Source organism: Schistocerca serialis, chromosome 1 (assembly GCF_023864345.2).
Source record: "Schistocerca serialis cubense isolate TAMUIC-IGC-003099 chromosome 1, iqSchSeri2.2, whole genome shotgun sequence".
Lineage (NCBI taxonomy): Eukaryota > Metazoa > Arthropoda > Insecta > Orthoptera > Acrididae > Schistocerca > Schistocerca serialis.
Window position 1 is genome coordinate 947,108,221 of NC_064638.1, and position 13,436 is coordinate 947,121,656.

Below are 13,436 nucleotides of genomic sequence, written 5' to 3' on the forward strand. Positions count from 1 at the left end.
ACTTCCTTTAAATTAGCAGATAATTCTCTTACATTACTCCATTTCAAAATCCAATTGATTAGTATAGTGCTTACTATTGATAACATAGCTTAGCTCAGTCAACAGCAGTGATTTATACATACTGACCTTCTGTGTTGAAACCCTGGAATGAAGTTTTTTCTGCTGTTGGGATGCATGTGTACCATTATATTAAATGGATACGGTACACGGGACAATACAATAAAAAAACTCAAGAGTCTTTATCACTATTATATTTTTTGGATTTTATTGTACAAAACATGAAAATCTCAATGTCACATTATCAAAATGTAACAAAGGGAAACAGACTTTCCATATGAAAAAGAATAGTGCGGGTTCCGTCCAGCAGTTTCTTTAACAAGATGAACAAATATTTGTGGAGTGAAGAATGGACAGTATGGGCGAGAAAAATAAACACACTTGTTCCCTAAAATAGTAAAATGGATGATATTTAATGGTTCAATGACATATTTATGATTGTACATAAGTCTTACCTCCCACACATCATCCAACAAGATATATACTTACACACTCATTCACTCAAAAAAGTGTATACATGTTTGTTATATTTATATACAATATGTCCAACCAGCAGCATGAATACTAATGTAAGTAATGATATGTAAAAATCTGACAACAGTTTGTGTGGTAGTTTTCCCACTCTTATGAAGTTTGCAGTCCACTACAGGCATCTGTGATTCTCGCCCATAGACCAAATTAGCACGAAACTCCACAGGTACTTCGTTCTGGTAAAGTTTACACAATTCATCTTTGGTTTCAAAATATATTTCAGTATTTGTTTATTTACAAACTTTGTTTCTCTGAATTTATACAACCTTAAACACATTAACCCTCCTTTTAAAAAGAACGGTTTTATGATTCATTCACACCATCACAGATTCCAGACGTAGTCTTCGTATGGATTACTTCGTGCAATACAAGGAAGATAATGGAGAATTATTATTTCATCTTCTTCGTGTTGCTGCATTTTCTTCTCTTTGTACAAAATTACACAAAAACCATGGCAGAAGTAATAGGACAATCAGGAAAGTGGCTTCCACGAATGTGACTATGAAATTATGTGAGCGAGCCTGTCCAGGGCTCTCTCACTCTGCATCACCCTTTATGCTCAGTATTTCACTTGTAATTGATGCCGAGGACTGAGAACAACAGGAAGAATGTATAAATTGAATACACAGACAGTGAACCATGTTAGTGTTGTTCCCACAATTAATTGAGGCAGAGCGGATATTAGCATGGTGACTTGAGAAAGCAAATTAGTTTCACAATTACGGAATATTAGTACAGAAACAGAAGAATTAATATGCTGTACTTCCGACATGGTTATAACTTGAGTATGATGGTGAAGGGTTTCCAAAAAAAATTGTTTTATAATCTACAATGAATATGCTTGTTACAGATCTCTTTAGCAGAAAGCACTGTTTTGCTTAAAGCATGTTTAGATGCTGTATGCACTGCGAATTTAATAGGCCCACTTGTCTACAACAACTTCACCAACTGCAAAAAAATACAGAAATTAAAAGAGTTAGTAAATTTTCTACAAGATATATTAAATTTGAAGGTTTAAGCTAATCATGTATTATGCAAAACTTACAACTAACTATAAGCCATATTATGAAATATTTCAAGTGCAAAAACAAAGCTGTTCTACTCAAGTCATTTTGCTATATTCTTAGCTGCAGCTGCTGCTGAATGCTGAGAAAAGCAAATGCTATTAACAGTTGATAAGAGTATCTACTGCAAAAGCGGAGTAATGGAGAAAATATTAGCTGCAGCTGATTTTTGCTGGCAACACAGAGAGATGCAATTTGAAGAAAGAAATTACATAATATTAATATTCAACAGCATCTCGGGAAACTACTGAAGAGCTTTACAAATGGGAACAACATATCTGGAATATTTTCACTTTCAGTTTCTTATTTTTTGAGGATTGGTTTTATTTTTTGTGTTTTCATTTGCCAGTGATTTCCATTTTATAGCACTGTTTTACTTAAATCTCACCACTTGTCAGCTACTGCATCTGGGGTTGCTGCGGAACAAGAAAAGTGAATTCTTGAAATGTGCGCAATACCAAGACAAATGAAAATAATTAACACATTACAGATGAATTAGTGACAGTATGACAGAAGCATGATGCTATACACCGACATTAACTGTACAATATGCCTGCTACAGTGATGCAAATCTCCGAAATAATGCCTTTTAGTCATTTTTAAGCGATTAATTTACATACCCATTACAAGACAAGGTTTACATTCATTTCAAATGGCAAGACACATTTCAAGTACATAAACGTAATGAACCACTAGGGGTTGAAACATGAAACTTTCATTTAATACGAAGATGGGTTGTAGGGAGGGGGAAAGCTTGTGTTAATCACGTCACAACTGGCAATAAAAATATGCATTTGCAGTTACTACTCATATTTTGTGTAAAACATGATAAATGCTATGAGTTTAAAAGTACTAAGAGTTATTTCAGTGTGTTTCTCTCTGTCTGATTTTTAAGAACAAGAAATGAAAGTTGTCATGTTAACACAGGAATAAGAGCAACTGCAGTGTACAGGTCACACAAATTTTAAATTACATCTCAGATAAGCAACAAAGACTTGATCTAAATCTTACTTTTTAGTACAAATATGCAACAATTTTGTCATTTCTCCTTTGGCACACAGCAACACTGCAGTCAGTATCCTGCTTTTAACTTTTAAGTAGCACACTGAGACACTGTGTGTGTGTGTGTGTGTGTGTGTGGGGGGGGGGAGGGGAGCAGTTATTACGTCTACCTAGTGAAATGTGCGCCATTTGATGATGATGTAAGCATAAAATTGTTTTGAGTATACAAATTACATGCAAAAATGTGATAGTTGCTATTCTTGTTGTCTATAATACATACAACAGTGAGAGTGTTCATACAAATGCATATTAACTAAAATAAAGTTTTCTGCTTGAAACTTTTACTTTAAGATTTCTATGTGAAAGAAGCTTGCATTTATACAGCATTAGTTACAAGAGCTCCTCACTGTTTAACTACAACTCCGAATCATGTTCCTCATGCTTCTAAGCACAAATGTAAAAAATTGACCTTTTTAAACCATTCATCTGTTAATGACACAAACACTAGATTATCTTTGTACATTACTTAGTGTGCAGCAGTAGCAGCATCATAATTAATAAGCACCTGTGTATTATCCCCTGTCACTTAAACCAATTCTTGTACTAGTATTACAAATACCATTTCTCTGCAGTGCTAATAACTGGAATATCCATTACTCTAGCCCATTATTTGCTGAATTATTTTTACATGTGTAAACATGAGTACAACATACTCCATGCAGTGTGTAACAAATTTTGTTATGCTGAATCAACTTCACAGTGCTGCTCTTAATGAAAAGAATTATTTGTATCTACGAAATAATAATCATCAAAACTTCCTTGAAAAATAGCTGTCTAACTACCTGAACAAGAACTAACAGTGAGAGAAGTTAATGTTCTAAATATATATACCAAACAACAACATAGAAAGCATAATCGAAATCACATAGTAGTACTGAATTAATAGTTCTCTCTCATAGGAACTGCATATTACTTTATGAGGAAAACTGTAAACAGAAAATCAACACCAGTAGTGAGCTATTTTTACTCATATAACACTAAACTATTTCTTCATACACACAAGCTCATTTTCAGTTTAAATGGTCATTGTTTCCATCTCCTCATCCAAGTAAATGCAGATCCCGCTTGAAACAATTAATCCATATTCTTGCAGCCATCACCTGCAGACTGGAAACTGTGCAAAGAAAGCAGTTAGCAGAGTACATAGTACACAATCAAATGAAAATGTTATTTTCCACAGAGCAGACCAGGACGCAGCTGTACAAAACTGGAAACATAAAGGTTGTCTATACTCACACAAGGTTCCATATGAAGGCACTGGGGTGATGAATTTGGGTTAAACTCCTTAGTTTAATGGAGCACTGAATAATGTGGAAAAAAAGAATAATTTTAATTAGAAGAAATTTGGGAAATGAATTATTTTTTAGAGGTAGGTTAAGAATGAAAGAAGAGGCTGGAAGATGGGTTAAGACAGTAGGATGGTACAGAAATTGTGTGTTTGCTTAGGAAGGAAGCTAGGGTATCATAGGAAAACACATGACAGTATGTACAGTACAATGGTCTACACTGTAATCATGGATAAACAGACTTTGCATTCGGCTTAAGTAAGTATACCTATCAATTTTATGGGGAAGAAAATTGCAATTCATTACACATGACACAAACTAACACCAAATAAAAAAGTAAATGGGAGACAGTCAATATTAAATTTTGGTGTCACAAAAGCACATAGAATACTTCACAAAAATAAAGAAATGATAAACTTACTGTTCTGTCGGTTGAACTTGTTTAAAGTTGAGTTCTCTCTAGTGCCTTAGAACTATGTATTTCTCTAAAATGCATGCTAGGATGATAAATCAAGGAAATTCTTCAAAAAATTGTCAAACCAATACATGATTCATACTGCTAGTCCTTGTGTTAGTCTATCAGTACCCCTAAAATAAAAGCATGTATCAGTGCCCCAAAAATAAAAACGAACTCTCTGTGAAACTTCAAGATTTATGCATACGTGTTCCAACTATATTCATGTATATGATATGTTATCCATGAAAAATGTCTTGATAGTTTCCCAATATAGAGCTGGTCAGATCAAATAAAGATTACTGGAGGAAACATATATGAACAATGTATAGTCACATAATTGTTGTTGTTATTATTATTATTATTATTACTATCATTTGAGTTTGGCTGTTATATTACACTTACTCTCTCAGACATTCAGAATATGGTAAGATCATTTTTTAATTCAAGAAAGTTAATTTCTCAGCTTGTATCTTTCTTCCCCAAAGCAAATCTGTGTGTATCAAAACTTGAATAATTCATATTTTATGTTTATACATTAATCTGCTTGTCCATCTGCAGCAAAATACAACAGTTTCTATTCACGATTAAGTAGAACTCATAAATTACGTGATCTGAAATTTGAATATTTGAAGACATTCTCTAAAAATATAATAGTAGCACATTACAGATGTCATGGGCTGGAGTTCACATAGGATGTCCAAAGAGAACATTGAACAAACAAGTGTGAAAGTTAAGATAGTAAGGTTTCATGCAGAAGTATGATTCTACTTAGACTGGCATGTCCAAGGTTGTTCTGAAGCACATTCATTTCTGGAAAATGAAAAAAAAAAATCAACAGCATTGTCAGTCTGTATACATCATACGACCACATCAGAAAATGGAACACCTGATTAGGACTGCCGTTAGTGCTGTGAGCAGAGAGAAGGCACCATGGATGAGCAACTTGGCTATGTTGAGGCATCATGTGCCATCCACAGTACAATGGAGAGCCATTGGCAGACTGGAAGCATGTGACGCCCATTGAGGTGGTCAGATAAACCACTGTACTTCTGTCTTATCAAAAATTGCGATAAATTAATGTACGACATATCGCTTTGAGTTCTGTGCACAAAAAGACTTCATTTAAGAGCACTACATGTCAAGACTAGTCATGTGGATACCCATTACAATTTACCACAGGACAACATTTTGCAGAAAGCATGCCAACATTTACTCTGGAATGTTTGTCTTTCAATGTGATAGAAAATATATTTCAATTTGGTAATAAAAAGCTCCAGAAGACACTCAAGATGGTGATGTCCATCTGAAGTGGCATCTGATGTGTATGACAAATACAAAGTTTCTCTGTAGTTCAGATTACACATTAACTACAGCAAGTGGTTGGATGAAACAGTTTACAGGTGGGCAGATGGCAAAGGGAATGCCAGCTCCAAAGAGTAAAGGGGGAATGTATTGTGCTGTTTAATGAAACATTTGGATTAGTCACTGATTGTTCTGTTACAGGTCTCTTACACAACTGTGTGATATCTATTTAAACCCCTAAGTGTCACTGAAGTACTGACACTGTTTCAACTACCCCTAAAGACAAAGAACATGACCTCTGTTTACATTTTTCCCTTATTTCAGAGACTGTTCGGATATTTGAAACTCAACTAAAAATGTCATCTCAATAGTAAGCTATGTAATAAGATGTTGAAATGGAAAGAGGTAAGTCACAAAAATTTTATCTATTTTTGAAACAGTCTCCAGAAGAACTAGTGCCGAATCGTTCAAGTTTTATGTTACAACCATTCTAAAAATATGCATAAATAGCACATAACATCAAAAATGCTATGATCTGTAGCATGACTCACCTGGTTTAAATTATTATTTATAATATATTAAGACACTCACCTGTTTTATGAATGAAATTTTATTCTGAGAAGGCAATGAGTAACTCCAAAACTCAGTGAAGTCATATAAAGCTGGTCCTGTATTGCCGTTTGATGACAACTTGGGCCGTGTAACATTCAACACCTTTTAACTAAATATATTTGTGGGAAAGGGAAATTACTGCATTACCATGAAATAGGGCACATAAATTGAACAAACATGCAGCTTTAAAGGACTAGTAAAAGTGAGCTGGTGTAATTAGTATAGAGGATCAAAAACTGCTGTTTCCAGTGGATTTTTTGGTTCTCTCGTGATATACTCACTACAAATCGTTCAGTTTTTTTTTTTTTTTTTTTTTTAATAAGATCCTTTCTGAACAAGGTCAGAATTACTATTAGAAGAAGTATAACTTCAGTAAGCCAGCCAGCCAGCCACCCAGCCACCCACCCACCCTCCCACTAACACACTACTTGTTTCTGGGCAGGTTTCTGCAGAGTAAATTACAGTTTCAACGATAATTTCACAACAGCTAACATTAAAAATTTCGAAACTGATAGCAACAGCACCTTCCCTTAGAAAAAGTTGTAATAGGTTTGTTAAAAACCATAGTAATTATACAGCAGCCTGTTTCTGAATCACAGGCAATCTCCTACTTGCAGAGAAGCCACACCAATATTGGGGACACTTTCTTCATTTTTAAACTGTAACAAGATTAAAAAGTCATTTTTTAATAAATTCAGTCTTTTCTGGAAATAACTATTCTGACACCCTACTCTCTCTATAATAAACATATGATGTTTTGGCATTATGATCTAATCATGACATTTTAATGGTGCAGAAAGGTAATATATAACTACTATTTTGCTGTATTTACTAGGCATCACCACATAAATTTTTGAAACAGTACATCTCATTCTACACACAATGTATCCCATAAGTTTTCTTTGATAATTTAAAACAGATGACAAACATTTTCATGGTTTGTTGATATCTGTGGATTACATAACTGAGAGAACTCCCAGGAAACATTCACAGCTGCAGGCCAGTACTGCACCTACTATTAAAGTTGTGTCAATAGTCAGGTGCTTGTGTTTGCCTTTGATGTGCAACTCAACGCTTGTACCTCAAAATACAAGCATAATGATACAACTATGCTGTTTCTCTTAATATCACCCACTTATACAGTCTTTTGTTTTGCGAATTTATACATGCTATCTGAATTTTTAAAAAAATTCCATTCCTTCAATATACTGACTATTTGATAAACTATGATGAGATTAACCCATATTCCGATATCATCAAGTTTTTGCAACCCTTAATATTTTGAGCATGTGTATGTATTTTATGGTTAGCTCTTATAAGATGCTTCTCAAATTTTCTGCTAAAATGTTCACAGGTTCCTCCTGAATGGTTCAGTTTTATGTAAAAATTGGTTGTGTGATATTTGGGGTCAGTAGGATAAAGGGAAAGGGTTGTCCTGGGCCTTCAGAACTGGAAAATTAGGGAAAAAATAAAACCATCAACTTCACAAATTATTATTTATCTTTTATTACTTGATATAGACCTGTTGTTTACTTCATTTAAATTAACTGATTGCATTCTTATCTCGTAGCTCACATCTGTTGAATTACATCAAGGGTCAATGAACACAGGACACGGAGAGAGAGAGAGAGAGAGAGAGAGAGAGAGAGAGAGAGAGAGAGAGAGAGAGAGGGAGGGGGGGGGGGGGCACTGAAAGTTGTTGCTTTTCACAAACAAAAGTGATTCACCCCAGCCTTCTCACACTTTTGTGGGAATGTAACAATAGTGGCATAAGCAATGTTTTCGTGTTCATGTCTTTTACAGGAGATAACATGTTTGCTTAGGTATTACAGTCTTTTGTTGTGTCTATCTGGGATGCAACATCTCCACAATGTGGTGAAGAAATCTATTCTTTTCATAATATTGTCACTATTCCATTCTGGATTTTCCACTGTTTGATCTTTCTTAGGTACTATACACATGAAACAAATGGAGGTGAACAATCATCTGTCAAATAAACATTTAAAATTTGCAAATGTGTAAGTTAACTGTACATCAAAGTACCTCACTGCATGTGTGAAAAGTGATGATTTTTTTGGAGAAAGTATGCATCTGTAACAGGGGCTGTGAAACTGCATACCAAAATTACAAGCTCTGTATCAACAATGCAAGCAACTGCGAAATTATGCTGGATGGTCACTGGAGGTTCATAAACAAACAGAAACTTGCAGACATAGCACATGGTAAGTTATGAAGTTCATTACTATGCAGATGCTAGATTTTCATCAGTTAACACCTGGAAAAAGGGCCAAAGTTGATGCATGGAACTGATCACCAGTTATTTGAGAAAGCGAGTGAGCAGAAACAGCCATGAGGAGGAAAGAATGAAATGAACATGTGATTCAGCATTCAGTAACATGTATGTATATATGTATGTACTTTTGACATACATCTTATACACAAATGTATTTGAAAACGAAAGGGAAAAAACCACTTGTTTTGGTCATTTAACAGAAAATAGGAGGTATCAGTTTTTGACAACTCAATCAAATGCAGGCACTTTTAGAGGTGTGTGTGTTCTGACTGAAAAGCTTTTTGATAAAGACCTCTTGTATTTATTTTGCAGGCATACATTACATGTAATTATTTTCAGAAATGTTTCATGGAAAGATGGGCTGTGAACACACAGCTCTCACTATATCAATCTTGGGGGAAGTCTGTCTGCAAGCGGTGTTAACGAAATCTCAACCAGAGTTTAGCAGGAAATGGTCAAGCAACATGTGGTGAAAACTGACATGAATGAATCTCAGATTCTGTTTGAGATATTTTCAAAAAACAGCAGCCTAGAAAAGATTATACTAAATTTCTAGAACTGCAGAGTCTCTTGTTGAAGCTCCATTTCATGAAGTATCTTTCCATGACCCAGGAAATATTCATTAAGCAAGATTTTTATTGCTTGAAAACATTTACATTCTGTATCATGGTATATGCCAGAACATCACATTTGAATTTCAGTATCCTTTCGAAACTTTTTAAATATTCTGTTGGTGATCACGATGTCTCTAATGTGAATCAAAAATGAAAATTGTCAGAGCATTGAAAGGATTCATGTAAGAATCAATTAAATCCCAAAAGTTAACAATAATATGACTAAACAGTATATTTTTAATAAAAAATGCAACAGAGACATGTGTACAAGGACAATGTTTCTAGCTACAGAAGGTGGTCTTACGAATGCTGGCCATTGATATTAACAAAATATGATTAAAAGTCTAAGGAAAGATATATTCCTAAATGAAAATCTGCCATCAGACAGAGCCCAAGGTTTATAAAAGCACAAATAATCAGATAGAATCTGGAAACTGCACAGAGTACTGAGCATTTAAAAAACTAAAATATTTCTTAACATTCATCTCTCACTGGAACCTATATTACCTCATACATTTTTATAGTCACATTTCCGATTTTTTAGCCAATAAAATACATATGATAAATGGAAAACTTAAGTGTTTTTTCTTCAAATTCCCTTTGACATAAGTTATTTTTCTACTCTGTAGTGTGAGGAATGTTTTAAAGAACTGCATTAAAATTTGGTAAGGGATGTTGCAGTTCATGCTTATAATTCTACAGGAATAATGAAATGTGTTAAGTAATGTTTTAAAATAATTCAGGATTACATTCAAGTACATGCTTTCTGTTAAAAACGGTGGCAAAAATGATTCACTTCCAGTAATCATATTCTAACTGTATCAGAACCAAATAATTATCAGCTTGAGTTACAATAAAATTGTATTTTTATTGTAATCAAGATCGTTGAAAGTTTTCTTGGCCAATTAAATATTACCACTTGTAACTCAGAGAGAATACAATTTGTAAAACGAATTAAAAGTCCAAATTACATTGTAAGTGTGATGAAAATAGCAGAGAGAAACATACAAGATGCTAGTAATGTAGTAAGTTAGAAGTCTCATACTACACGACAGAATAACTTTTAGAATACAATTCAAATGAAAACCTGCCAAAGACATTTAGATAGGAAGAGAAATTAATTTGTATGGAAGCCCAAGGTAGGCTATAATATAGAAACTGTTGTGTTACCATCTTTTGGTAGCACAAAATCTAAACTTTAAGGAAAACACCAAGGACCAATTAACAGACAGGACTCATAGTATTGAAAATTGACTGCTTCCTCCACTTGATCAGTTCTACAATGAAATGTAAAAGGAAGCTATGATACAATTAACTGCTCAACTTTAGAAAATGAGAACTGTCTTAGACTGGACAGAGGAGGGGGAAGAAAGAGAGAGATGCTGGTTATAATTGTGCTACCTGGTTTTTGGTGATGATCAAAATTTATCTGTGTGTACAGCATTTTAATGCCATGTAATTCATTCAACTAATCTGCAAGATTGATACCAAATCCTACTGAGGAATTACTGTAGTAAGCTCTAGTGAGGCAGCAAATATAACAGGCATCAACTTCAAAAAACAGAGAGGAGGGGAAATGTTATATTGAATTGATGGAAATTGCCTACAGCATCACGTATGTTTCTCAGTACCATTTGAATTATTAAGGAGTTCTTTCTTAAGGCAGTGATCATTTTTGCATGGATATTAAAAGGAATGGGAATAGGCACAAAACTAATATAAGGCATTCATCAAACACAACACATTTAAAATATCTGTTTATTAGTAACAGTTTCTTTGTAACAAGGTTCACAATTACATTATGAAATATGTACATGGCATTGGATTCCAATTTCTGATAATTTGTCAACTCGTGTACGGTACACACCAGTTCAAAATGAAGGGAACATACAAACGACAATAAGTCATTTTGCTCTTATGTATACTACTTACAGAAACCATCATACACAACTGGAAGAGATGGAAATGCAACATACTCTACCTATTTAAATTCTCCTTTTTTTCAGTAAAGTAGTTTGTGAGCAGACTGATCACATTTTTAGGACAGGGTCCAGGACACCTCGATCACAAGAATTAATACTATGTTGTCTAGCAAATCCTTTCAAGGACTGCAGATTTAATGTCTTTCTCACACAGATACACACAAAAATCATACTTACAAAAGTCCGAGTCTTGCCCGATGATCAACACCCAAATAACAACCACCTAAACACTTCTTTTCTGATTTCATAAATAATTTAATCATCATGCAGCATAAATAAATTTTGTCTTTCCAAAATTCATAATTCACACTCAAATCACTTGTTACCTGCATTTTTTGGGAGATAAATTGCAAAGAAAACTCAAAATTGATTTTAATATTACCATTTTGTTGCGCTTTAAAAAAATCACCATGCACAATAATTAACTGTTCATTAACTTTAAAAGCAAAACAATTTTTTTTCTTGTAGCACTCAGTCCATACTAGTCTTCAATATAGGAAGAAGTGCCATAGGATTAGCAGGTTTCAGGTGCCGCATGCAAAGGTAAGGACGCAGAACAAATCAAGCAGCAGTCTGTATTTGCCCCATAACTTAAGTGCTTCTTGCAGGTGGGAAAGATGGTTGTGGATGAAAGCAATAAAACAGGCAAAATGAAGTTTATATGCTGAGGCTTTTGAAAGATCCATGTAGACTTATGCACTTTTACTTTTTGACTTCTTGACCCAAACTAATAAATTCTTGTTCCAATTTGACCTCGATATACCTGCATCATGAAGTAAACAATGACCTCTTGATATAAAACATAAAAGTTATTACTTACTAAATATAAGGCACGGATTTAAACAATGTGTTGACGTAGATTTACTTTACATAGGTAACCAAGTGACTGATGATCTCCCAATTATTCTAATATTTCCTTTTTTTAAAAAATAACTGCGGCTTCTCAGATACAAACATGAGAAATAAAGTACCCTCTAAGACAATTTCTAAATAAATAAATAATTCTTCATCAGCCAAATCTTATAACTACACAATAAATAAAATTATACTGCAGCACTGATAAGACTATTCACAACGTGTCACGAGATTCTTGGCAACTTAGCAATCAGTGCAATGTTAGTTACCAACTTAAGACCATAAAAAAACTAGGAAGCTCGTTACTGTGCTTATACATACAGATCAAAACAAACTCTCACCACCCTTTCCTGAACAGTAATTATTGTCACAGGTTTAAACCAAGTTCACATATCTGATCCCATTCTTTAAGTACTGCACATAACTTAGCACAAATTAAGAGCTTACAGCAACCTTTTTAAAAAATGGGGAAGCATCCAGATGTAAAAAATACTCTTTCCACAAAAAAGATGCTTGGGTTTTAAAAAAGGCACATATCTACATTTACAAAAAAAATCCATTACACTTGACAAATGCAACGGGGACAATGTATCAAAAACGCACTTCAGCGATGTCACTACACACTGTACAAAATAACCTACAAAATTCTGGGCTTTTGTACTGTTCACTGTAAGGGCAAAAATGCATTGATCCCAGCTGATTTCACTCTGAGCTTTCAAACTCAGTGGCACAATCTACAGCACACGCTTTCTCCCTAATCTCTTCATCCCCCAACAGCGCAATGGACAATAAACATATTCACTCGACTTCCACCATTTTTCAAAATTACACAGTGAATCACTTTTGCATTCTACATGTCACATGCTTTGTAAATTAGTGTTCAAGCAATCCATGGTGTTGGGGGTAAAGTTGAATAAAAGGGTTTTGGATAGTTAAAAATCAATCACTCAATGGATTTTTAAATCGGGGATATATATAACAAACCAAAGAACACCCCCCACATAAGAACAATCCAGTGCATGGTTAAGAAGGGGCTCTCACCATCTGTGAACTTTCTGGCGACAAACTTGAGCGTTTCATCAAGAAGAACGACTGGAATGGAAAACTTCAATACTGTTATCCACTCTTCAACTGACAGTGGCGTCACCTGGAAGACAGTCTAAGAGAAAAAAAATTATATATTTAGTGAGTATTTCAATTATATTGATAAATACAGTACATATTTACTGTAGATTTTAGTAGTTTTCTTCAATTAAAAAACAACCAACTTGGGTTTGTTCTGAGCTACATAATCTAGATACATAAACTCTGTATCATAATT

General features: G+C 34.2%; 1 protein-coding gene across 5 annotated transcripts in view; it reads right to left on the reverse strand.

Annotated features, from left to right (window-relative positions):
- Positions 1-236: 236 nt before the first annotated feature.
- Positions 237-13,436, reverse strand: part of LOC126412613 (calcium-transporting ATPase sarcoplasmic/endoplasmic reticulum type) — a 94,876-nt gene continuing 81,676 nt past the window's right edge. For 2 of the 5 annotated variants that reach the window (XM_050082284.1, XM_050082293.1), the window contains exon 19: positions 11,023-13,274. In XM_050082284.1, coding sequence (XP_049938241.1) covers positions 13,074-13,274 — 201 coding nt within the window. In that variant the 3' untranslated portion in view covers positions 11,023-13,073. Of the gene's footprint in view, positions 1,537-1,870; positions 2,069-3,950; positions 4,016-11,022; positions 13,275-13,436 lie in introns of those variants that run through there. The other 3 variants (XR_007575326.1, XM_050082301.1, XM_050082309.1) reach the window with 3 other exon arrangements.